Source organism: Cenococcum geophilum (genome assembly GCF_001692895.1).
Source record: "Cenococcum geophilum 1.58 unplaced genomic scaffold K441scaffold_40, whole genome shotgun sequence".
In the NCBI taxonomy this organism is placed as follows: domain Eukaryota; kingdom Fungi; phylum Ascomycota; class Dothideomycetes; order Gloniales; family Gloniaceae; genus Cenococcum; species Cenococcum geophilum.
In genome coordinates this window covers 349,380-361,396 of record NW_027137598.1, presented here as the reverse complement: position 1 = coordinate 361,396, position 12,017 = coordinate 349,380, and the positions used below count along the sequence as shown (strand labels likewise).

Genomic DNA, 12,017 nt, shown 5'->3' with positions numbered 1-12,017 from the left:
TAGTTTAACCGGTTATATAACCTGTTTAGAGTCTTAATTTAAAATTTAGACCGGTTTTAGCCTCAGTTTTAAAACCTAACCTAACCGCTTACATCACTAGGATATTGCCAATCTACTAGGACAATGTCACGGCTCGAACAAATGCCTCTGAACCGAAGCTTAAACGAATGCTATATTACGAAGATACTAAGCTAAGGAGAAGGAAAAGGGGTCGCTAGGACCAATATAAACAAATATATAGGCCAGTCGCTAAGGCGCTAGTAGTAAGCGAGCTAATAGTAGGGTTGGCAGAATATGGCAGTATTGCGGCAGAATTTAGCAGGTGACGCGACTTAGCGCCGTCATAGATAAGAGGTAACCGACAGGCCCTTCCCATTTCTATACCTAGGAGGATAGGGTGATCTATAAAAGCTATCCAGCTATTTCCTATTCTTTTCTATTTATAGGAAAGAAATATTTATCTTTTTCCAAATAATAAAGGTATAAAAAATCTTAGACTTATATACTTTCTATACCTTAATAAAAACAAATAGAATTTGTACTATAAATACTAAAAGGATATATGCGCTAGAATATAGAATACTCTTATTTGCCCCTACTAGTGGTATAGTGTATTTAATTAATACAGTTAATGTAACGGCGCCGCCAAATTCTGCCGCAATACTGCTAACCCTATAATTGGCTAGCTATTAGCGACTTAGTCAATTAAGGCACGAGCATAGCAAGGATACATGCAAGCCTATACGATTAGATTGTCTATTAACGAGGATCCAAAGCTAGAGAAAAGGAGAGGTGAAGAGGAGCAGCGCCGTTCGAGGTAGGGTTTTTTTATATAGTCCTCTAGTTACGTAACTATAGCTATCTACCAAGTTCTGCCGCAATCTGCCTTATATATACTAAGTTAACTTTAAGCGAGAGTTGTTATTGGTCTAAAAATGTTCAGGTCACCTAATATAAGCTTACGTGCCTCGATTGACTGAGTCGCTAACATATACTCCTTAAATCTATATATTCTAAGTGCTTAGTGCGACCCGCAATGCCGGCATATCTATATATTAGAGTTTATTAAAATCAGCACCTAATTGGCAACTGATTAAAGATATATTAATGTTAATCGCCAAATTGGTCTAAAAAGACTGATCCTCTTAGCGAAGCCAAATAAGACGTATTTTATCAGTTAACAATTAACTACTTTATTCTAATCTAACTGCTTATTATATTCCTAATTGATTATATATTCCTATATTAAAACGAATCCCTTCTTACTCGTGGAAGCTTCGCCTTATTATAATTTATATCTAAAGGCAGCTTTAAATGTTTATTCCGCATTTTAAATGCAGAAAGTATTTGTTTTACATTTTGTAGTCCTGACTTTAGGACCCAGGAGTCCTTCTATACAATCTTATACTCTTTGCCTTATAGAGTAAATCTTTCTTTAATAATGTCCTTAATCTCCCACTCTTTATTATTCTAAAGCTTTAGCGAATATGACGTAATACTTTTTTGTTGGTGTGCTATATATTTGCTACTAGGCTAGATAATAATAGGTATTATATCTAAAAATAAGTAGTCTTCCTTTTATTAGCTATTATACTACTAGGTATTAAAGTCCTACCTAAGCTACTATCGCTACTTAAGTTATAGTAATCTTTAACAATCTTATTAAGGAAATCCTTGCTCTTAGGGCTTCTTAAACCCAAACCAGCGGCTTCTTTAAAGTGAAGAAAAGTATGAGAACGTCTTTGGGAAAGTTTATTTTCTTCTAGTATAATTTAAAGAGGTAGGAATTTTTGATTCATTCTTAGATAAGGAGTTTTTGGGAAATGCATAGGTTTAGAAAAAACTAAGTTTGAAATAGATAAAATGAAAAGGAAGCCTTTAAATTTTAATTAATGGATTCTAATAATATATTTCTATTTTAAAATCACTTATAGTATATAGCAGTTTCAATAGCGGCCTAACTAGGAAGGTTATAAGTGAGGTATATAAAATAAATTAGAAATAGGACTTAAAGTAGAACTTATATAACCTAAAAATAAATATCTTATTGCTCTTATTCTAGGCAATACTTCCGCTCGATAATTAAATATGAAATTAATTATCTTTTTATCACTGCTCTTGGTGGCGAGCTGCAATATATCCACCGTCCTAATACTTAAACACCCCCGTCCCACTATTACTACCTAAACTCCCAGCTTCCGCTACAATTTGTATAATAAAACCCAGTCGCCATCCCAGAAGCATATGCCTTTATAACTACTAAGCCAAATCTATAGTCGTTAAACATCTTCATTAATCAGCCGCCTAGTCGGTAAATCGTTCTCGCTCAACTCTACAAATTAATACACCATGGGAAAGCTTATTAAGAATCACTGGGCATGCCTAATCATCCTCACCGCTGCAACTTGTAAGCTTTCACTGCTACCGCCAACCCTAATTCAATTGTGCTAATATCTAACTCTTCAGACCAAGTCGCTGCAGCTATTAAAGGCTTCTTCTAGCCTAAGATACTCTGGGATTTTCTTACTAAGAACCTTAACGGCGCTGTCAAACCTATACCCGTCCTCTAAGTCATTAACCTTATCTTCGGTCTCTTTAGAATCGCATTTAAATAGCCACTAAAGTTTATTACCGGCACCTCAACCTACCAATCCATTAAAGCACGCCTAATTATATTCCCTCTTAGCGCTCTCGCAGCGGTACTTCAATACCAGTCAACTAACGCGGCCCTATACTATATAATTGGCATAGGTGTATATTTCTAGGCATATAGCGAAGGCGAGGTGGGTTCCACTTAACACTAGTTACTAAGAACTATTACTAATACTATATATAGATTGTCTGTAAAGAACCATAGACATTGCCGACGTCAATCACTCCCTCTGCTGCGTAGAGTGTCTTAACACCCACCAATACGCAAGCCATCACCATTAGCAATCACCTCTTAAATAGGCATAATCTCAGTATCTCAAATAGGCATGTCTGGCTTTAGGATCTACTTCGGCTATATCTAAAGTCCTACCGTCTTTCATAGCCGCGCTATTAACGGCAGCATTAACAAATTGAATTAGCTTTATATCATCTATTACCCGTTACTATACTATTTACTAGCGCCACTGCTTTAGGCTCTATATCTAGTATATCTTTCTCCTCTCCCTCTTCTAGTATATATTTGATTTCTGGTCTTAGAAAGCTAATAGTAAAAAGGGAGAGGTAGAATGCAGCTTTTAGAATAATACGACGAGTAGAACTTAAAATCTATATATCTTACCAACGATAAATTGGAATATTATAATATTTATACTATTGAATTCGCCTTATTGATCTCTATAATTCTATAATATAAAATATCTTAGTAGTTACCGCCTTTACGTTTTAGGAGAGACCCATTATTATAAGATTCATAACTATAAACCCCAGACTACCATTTGTTATCTAACTACGCCAAATATCGTATCTAAGTATACGGAAAGATACTTTATAGATAGCTACTTCAATACTAAGTCTCCTAAGGTACCCAAGTATATAAAGGCGATGTTTCTGTGCTCTATAAATCCTTAGGCTAAAACTATATATTTACTTTACCCTTAGTACTTCTAAGTCCCCCAATAGGTTTATTAAAGGTTATGGGTATACCTTAAAAATCTCAAGAATTAGACCCTTATCGTATATTTATATCACTTTTAGATACAAATTAGAATTTCGGAGTGAGTTGCATATAGCAATTAATGGTAGATTTATATCTTATATATTAATTCTCTAAGGAAGCCATAATAACGGTAGGTAGTGCGAAAGGCCTTAGTCTGGGTAAATAATATAGATGTAATAAGTAGAGGATCGGGAAGATATAGATATAGGGATGTCTAAGATGTCCCAGGGGAATAAGCCCCTATTATCCCTGGGGAATAAACCCTTAGGGGATATATCCCCTAGGGGAATAACCCCTACGGGATAAGCCCCTACGGGATCCCCCCGGGGAGTCCCCTGATCTATTTATATCCCGCGGTTAAATATAAGCTAGACTAGCGCACTAAGTCACTAAGCAATTTAAAAGGCTAGGATTGAGCTGCATTATCTATAGTCGGATATAAGAGTGATTCCTCTATTTAAATAAGCGAATTTCTTTACCTTAGAACCTCTCTATACCATAGATCAAGCATATTCGTCTCAGATAAGCGAGGATTTTATAAAATTTTCCTTCATTAACCCGGTTTGCCTTACTCAAGTTATAGCTAATATAGATTACGCCTAGAGCCCCTCTGAACCTATTATTAAGCCTAAGGTATATCGTTGTTAGACGTATCTCTATATTCAAATACTTAAAGAAGAGCTTATTTAAGATCGTATTACTATCGCATCTCTACAAAATAAGTAGTCCAAAACCGAGTTACGGTTTTAGAATTTTTGGCTACAAACTTAACGTAGATTTCAAATACTTAAGGGAAAGTTTAACGAGAACGATAAGGTTGTTAAAGAAACAAAAGTTGCTATAGAGAGATTAAGACAAGCAATGGAACGAATCATTATAGTATAGGAGTAGGAGAAAAAGGATAATGCTTTAAGAGCCCTTATTAGCCTCAGATTTGCTCTTCCCAAGTATTCTTTAGCTCTAGAAGGGATAGACATAGATAGTTAGACCCTCTCTTATCTTCGATAGCTACAAACTAACCTTATATCAGATTACGATTATATAGCGGAAGATGCTAAAATACTCTCTCTCAATGGTATAAACGGTGCGTTTATAGATAGAAAAGATAATATTTAAGGGGTGGATTTAGAGAGCTTAGTTAAGTTAGGTAGTAATACCTAAAACCCTTTTATAGGAAATTTGCCTACTACAGCCGTAGATTTAACTTTAAACGAGTTTGTGGACCAGATAATAGGTGCACTTAATACTACTTTTAGAGGGACTATTCTCTATAACCCTATTATAGGTATTCTAAACTGCCTTATTCTACTTAAGCTTTAAAAGAAAGCCTATATAGGTCTTATATAACGTATATATTAACTTCCCTATACTTGCAAATAACACTTTCTTACTTAGTACTATAGCTAGAATTAGGAGTAATTCTTCTTTAGCAAATCTCCTTGCTGACCCAAGTAGCAGCACCGCGGACGACATTTCTACCTTGGTTCTCGAGCTTATAAATAAACTTCAGAATAGTATCCGTATAGAAGCGATCATTGCAAGCTACCTCATTCTAATTTGGGTCTTCGTTGCGCTCATTGGCGTAGTCCGTATTTGTATACTCCTTTTTAGGCGCGAAAAAACCTATGCGGAAAGCGGCCAGGTATATACGGTTGATCCTATCACTAAAACCTTTTAAGGCTACGACTCCCAGCCCAATACCGCAGCACCGCTATATAAACCAACTTCTAACGCCTATAGCTCGGAAGCTGAAAAGGTTGGCCAAGTTGGTGCGCATAACGTCGGCGATTTAGTAGCTAGCCCTAGTTATCTACGGACGAGCAGCCACGGAGATATTAGAGGAAACTCCCCTCTTAACGAAAAATCCGCGAACAATCCATTTTTTGACTAATTCGCTAGCATTCATTTGCCAATCCTCCCCGACCTTTTCTCTTTTGCTATATTCTTATCTTATTGACCTAAATCAAGGTTCCTTACCACAATCTACTACTATCTGTCGGTCTAGATCGTCTATATAAACTATATCTTAGGTGTCTCTTAACTTATAACTAAAATGTTATATTAAATGTCTTATTACCTATTTCTATTACCTAACGGACGACGGAGTCGTCTATTTATTCAGCCACCTATTTAAATTAACTCTATCGTGTCCTAATTAGGCTAAGGTATCCCTATTAGCAAGGTCCTTCTTTATAGAGGGGTATATTACGTAGAGTATAGCCGAATTAGGTCCTTGGAGGACATATTAATATTTTAGTATTCGCGCACGGGCCTCTTTTAGTGCATAGGATAAAAGAATAAAATATAGAGTGAAAGCATAATACAACTTGTACTGGTAATTTAAGCTCAGCACTTCTTAGCAGGTAGACCCTTCTTATAACGTAAATTTTCCTTTATCGTTGTAATATTATTGCTAATATTATAACTCCATACCTAAATCTCTTAAAGATACTCTTAATGCATCTTTACTTAACTTCTAAGAGTTAGTAATCCTTGGTTACTTTATAAATATAACACTTCTTCGTTAACGCCTCAATTTTAGAGAATGTTTGTAGGCGCCTATCTCCCCTAGATACATCCTATTAAATTTTATAGGGGTCTATTCCTAGACCAGGGCCCGTATATATATAGTGGCTGTTAGGTATATAATATAAGGGCGTACGATTACTCACTATGGAGGAAGGTAAAATCGACTGAAGAAAGCAGTGTCGGGCTTAGCTTGCTAAACATATTAGTTAGTAGAGGCCTTTTTTAATCTGGTTTCACTAACTTCAATTTTAAAGGAGGCTTTAAATATTGATATTTTGCCCTAGAATGTTTGGTTAATAACTAGAAGCCAGGATCCCTATGACTGGGAAATCTCTTCTAATAAAAAATATTTATTTACTAAATAGATTAGCAAACACTTGACTAAAGCGCATTAAGACCTATATTATAGCGTTGGGTCAGGTTTCCAAGCCATCCCTAAAGGAAAGAAATTACTCCAGGAGATTGCGCCGGCAGGCTCTAACACTCTTTACGTTACTATTGCAAAGCTTTAAGCTGAAAACGCCATTCTAAAGCATGATATTGAAAACGCTAAGAAAAGGGAAATACTATTGCAGAAAGAAATGGTAATTGCGGATAAAAGACTTCACGATACGGAAAGACATAATAGCATTCTTTCGGAGGTGGCTAAATTCTATTACAATAAGACAATTCGATTTGGCCAAGGCATTTCCAAGATAATGAGAAATGCTAGTGATCTATATCAGGAAACTACTTCTCAATATTCGTTACCGGTTCTTAATAGTATAAAACAATAAAACAAAAGGTATAAGTATAATACAACTATTCAAGCTCGGGTGCGCAGTTTCTTGGCTTTTGGGCCCTCTTTATAACGTGAATTATCCTTCAGCATTGCGATATCGTTGCTGATAGTATGACTCCATGCTTGTATACTTTATAGATACTCTTTATATACCTATAATTGACTAGCAAGAGTTAATAATCTAAGAAAAAGTAATGGCTATGAAACTTACCGCGTTAATGCCTCAATTCTATAAAACTTTTAGCAACACTATAAATTCAAGCTAGTAGGTAAACGTACTAATTATATAACTCTTTGCGACTAGGCGCATTTTCGAAGTTAGGGTCTGGTATTTCTTGTTAAACTGCTTAAACTAAGGATGCTAAACTTAAATCAGAGCAGATAGGTTGCTGGAAAATGCCTAGGCAAATGTATATTGGATTTAGAAGCGACAAATTATCCGTTATATCCTGTAGCTGCGGCATATCTAATAAGCCAGATGTATTGAATTGGGGCTAAGGAAGGTTAGGATTAGAAAGAAGCCCTATAAAGAATTGGTCGTCCTTAAGCGGTATAAAATGCGGCAGAGATATATTTGTATCCATTATTATAGGGAGCCAAGGGTCAATAATTACTCCTATAGTCGACGTTATAGGAGAGCTGCAGGGGGTTTTCGGCATGGAAATCGTATCCCAAAGCGATATTTCCTGCCGTTTAGAGTCATTGGAAAGCTTAGAAAGTGCATTAATTTTAAAAAAGGTCTCGAACTCTTTCATCCAGGCGGCGTCTTGAGGATCCATTTCGTAAGGAATTAATTCTTTAGCTTACAGAAGTAGGTCAAAAAGATGTAATTTATATAAAATAAGAAGGCACTAATAAAACCTCCTACGTTGCAGAAAATGCTTTTTATATCACCCCTGTTTTAGGTATACTCCTAGTGCTATTAAAAATCTTATCCCGTACTTTATATAGAGCACTACACTTACGCACGTCCTTAAATACGTTTATTATAGAACCTAGGGGCTTATATTTTACTATTGCTTTATATAGAGCACTGCACTCGCGCGCGTATTTAGACATAATAATGATAGGTTTAAAAACTTATATTTCATTGCAAATATTCGCATCTTTTTAAATAAATCGTATTGTTGCAATAGATGTCACTAAAGTAAGCTATCGATTTATTTTTCAGTTAGTTACTAAATTAGAGATAGCCCCGCTGCTGCCTAAGCAAGTGCAAGACTATAAAGTGCTTAAAAGATCATATTATATAGATTAGCCTAGAGGTCGACCAAATACATCAAAACCTATTAGAATTAAAAAGAGCTATTCTACAGCCTAGTAAGTGAATTTTGCACACGTTTAGAAATATATTAATATATCTAGATTACATTTAGCTCCCGGATACTATAACAAAAGAAAAGGAGTTAATAGATGCTCCAAATTCGGCTAAGGAGGCTTAGGAGTCGTATTGTCGGGAGCGTCCACTATTGCCCCCTAAGGTAAACGAGTGTGGAACATAGAATTTAATACAATTTAATTTTTAACAGTAGAGAGTCATGCGGGTATCTTCTAAATTTAGTTAACTAAGCCTACCTTCTCACTTTGGAAGCAAGACTATTAAGGTACCTACACTCTAAATTTAATTTCTATAATCTATATAAGAACTATAAATATAGGTTTATTTCAGAGCAAATCAGCTAGACTAAAGAGAATTATTATTTCCCTAATATGCCCCCAAGATTGAATATACGCCGTAACGACGAAGAATCTCTTATTAAATCTCCTCGGTAAGGAAGAACGCCTAAAAGAGGATCTTTTCTAGCTTATCTAGCACGGACGCCAGGATTAAGAAGTAGAGGGCGCCATAACGGGGTTCTATAGAGCTTATTTGGACTTGCTAACCCTAACGCACTTACGCGTAACTTTAGACAAGAACAGTTAAGTTCCGTCTTATAATAGGCAAGCCCCGCCCCATAATAGGCAAACCCCGCCCTATAACAGCCAAGCCCCACCCTATAATAGCTAAGCCCCGCCCTATAACAGCTAAGCTCCGCCTTACAACAACTAGGCTCCGCCTTACAACAATTAGGCTCCACCTCATAACAGCTAAACTCTACCTCACAATAGCTAAGCTTCACCTTATAACAGCCAAGCTCCGCCTTATAACAGCTAGGCTCCACCTTAAGCTTCACCTTATAATAGCTAAGCTTCACCTTATAACAGCTAGGCTCCACCTTATAACAGCTAGGCTCCGCCTTATATCTACCTAACTTCTTTACTACTAATAGACCCGTAGGAGGTTCCGCCTTATAAGACGTATTAGTAGAACTACCTACATCCAGAGCATCTAATCCAATTACAACTAATCAACTAATATAAGTTAATTCGCAATCTAGAATCCCGCTAGACGCTGCTGGAAGCTCTAGATTATAGTCTATATTTACAATAACTGGAGATTAGAGAAGGGGACAAAGTCTTACGCCTACCGTTAAAAGTATTAATAATAAGACGGTAATTACTAATAGGCCAAGTAACTAATTAATGAGCTAAAATCTAGGATATATCTTATCCCTAGTAGAGCAAAATGTTCCTGAAGAAATTGTTCCCAAAGTCAGCCTGCCTTTTTAGTAGCTATTTTAGCAGCAGCAGCTTCCCTAGGGGCCACATTAACAGCTATATCAACAACCGCTTTAACAGCCACTTTAGCAGCCACTTCAGTAGCAGCAGCTTCCTTAGGGGCCATATTAACAGCCACATCAACAACCGCTTTAACAGCCACTTTAGCAGCCACTTTAGCAGCAGCAGCTTCCTTAGGGGCCATATCAACAGCCATATTAACAACCGCTTTAACAGCCACTTCAGCAGCCACTTTAACAGCCACTTTAAGAACTAGAGTGCGCCATATACTAACATGCACCTTTAAATAACCTAGAACCTACATCTAGACCTAACCTCTATAGGCACAAATTTCATAAGGAGTGTTTTGTTCGCCTAAGTATTACGGCACTTTTATAGGATAATAATATACCTTATCTATTATATAGGCGTATTATAGATAAGGATCTTAATATCTAGCCTATATATAAAAGATAGCTACCAGACGCCATTATAAGTTACCCAACTTCTAATCTAATTTATTAAGAACTTCAGTCATACTTACAACTTCTTATTTAAAAGAATAATATAAATATTCTAACCCCTATCTTACAAGCGGCATCGGATAGGCTCCAACAATTAGGTTCTCCACCTCTTCCTACTTAAAATCTATATAATCTATTTCAAAACCGCAAAAACTTAATCTATAACGACTTTTTGGAAGATGTAGGTCGCTAGGAAGGTAAAATATCTCAGTTAATATCTAGGCACCCTATCCCAATTACACTAATATATCAGTACTAGAGAAGTCTAATAGTGATTGATTTAGTAACACCAGATATATCTCCGCCTCCTTAATAGCCTCCGCTTCCTTAACAGCCTCCACTTCCTTAACAGCCTCTACCTCCTTAACAGCCTCCGCCTCCTCCACTTCCTTAATAGCCTCCGCCTCCTTAACAGCCTCCGCCTCCTTAACAGCCTCCGCCTCCTTAACAGCCTCCACCCCACCAACAGCCTCCACCCCATTAACAGCCTCCGCCTCTTTAGCAGCCTCCACTTCCTTAACAGCCTCTACCCCCTCAACAGCCTCTACCCCCTTAACAGCCTCCACCTCTACCTTATAGCGCACCTTACTAAGGCATACCTCCTTAACAGCCTCCACCTAATTATAGCGCACCCTTAGAATGGGTACCTCCTCCTCCTTTAGGGATGGGACCTCCCCAGGGCGCTAATCCAGTGTGGAGAGTACATAATAATCGCTTTTTTGCATAGGACCAAAATATTTAGAGAGAGTTAATCTCAGTACGAACAAGAAGCGATAACGACTTATATTATTTATTCTTTAAGAATGACGGACAACAATAAGGGACGCTAATTTTCAATGTTGTTCCTACGGACATAATATTAGGAGGACTTAACATCGCACAAAATTTTATTAAATGGGCCCGCGAAGCACAGCGAACAATATATATGAATGTTGGAAACGTAGAAACCCTAAGAGAGATACAATATAGTGGGGAAAATCTAGTAGTCCGAGGAGTTAGGTTCCTAAGAAGACGCCCTAATATTATATTTGGAAGGGCTACCTAGACGTAGGTCGAAATTAGAAATAGAGAAGAGTACGAATTCTTTATATTTAGTAATTACGCAAATACACTGCTCTATTTAGATATAGTAGCTCACCAGTAGGTTATAAGTATATATTATAATAGTAAACAGAGTATACCATCTGATTGGCCCCTAGATAGACGATAAGCCCATTCTAGGCAGAATATATGCTAAGTAAATACCTCCCTAGCCTAGGGCTTCCCTAGTCCCGCTAGGGGATACTTTAATCCAGCTAGAGGTTATCAAAATCCAGCCTATCAATATCCAGCCTATTAAAATCCAGCCTATTAAAATCCAGCCTATTAAAATCTAGCCTATCAAAATCTAGCCTATTAAAATCCAACCTATTAAAATCTAGCCTATTAAAATCCCGGAGGTTATTAAAATCCAACCTATTAAAATCTAACCTATTAAAATCTAGCCTATTAAAATCCAGCCTATTAAAATCCAGCCTATTAGAATCCAGCTAGAGTCTATTAAAATCTAACTAGGGGCTACTTTAATTAAGCACCTATGCCTGCGCCTACGCCTGCACCTACGCCTACGCCTACGCCTACATCTATATCTGTACCTACACCTATACCTACGCCTACATCTATACCTACACCTATACTTGTACCTATAGCACCACTAGCAGGTAATGCAGTTATTTAAGGACTTCTTAGTGCAATTATTACGTATAACTCTGGACAAGCTAATCCATTTTTAGTTCTCCTCTAAAACGCAATTACTAGAATAAGTAATAATATTAGAAATCCAGCTCTAGATAGACTACTTTATTTAATTCGTGCGCACCAACCTACAGATTAGGCGCTAGGCAATTTTCTTAATTTACTTACCACAGCACGTAGAATATAAAATCGTTTACCTACG

The 12,017-nt window shown here is 36.9% G+C and overlaps 1 protein-coding gene across 1 annotated transcript; it reads left to right on the top strand.

Annotated features, from left to right (window-relative positions):
- Nucleotides 1-2,349: 2,349 nt before the first annotated feature.
- K441DRAFT_688957 (uncharacterized protein) lies at nt 2,350-2,765 on the top strand (the record flags this gene model as incomplete). Its single annotated transcript, XM_067652250.1, has 4 exons — nt 2,350-2,407; nt 2,467-2,471; nt 2,502-2,561; nt 2,616-2,765. 4 exons carry the CDS (start codon nt 2,350-2,352, stop codon nt 2,763-2,765), a joined length of 273 nt encoding a protein of 90 aa, XP_067500715.1.
- Nucleotides 2,766-12,017: the final 9,252 nt, after the last annotated feature.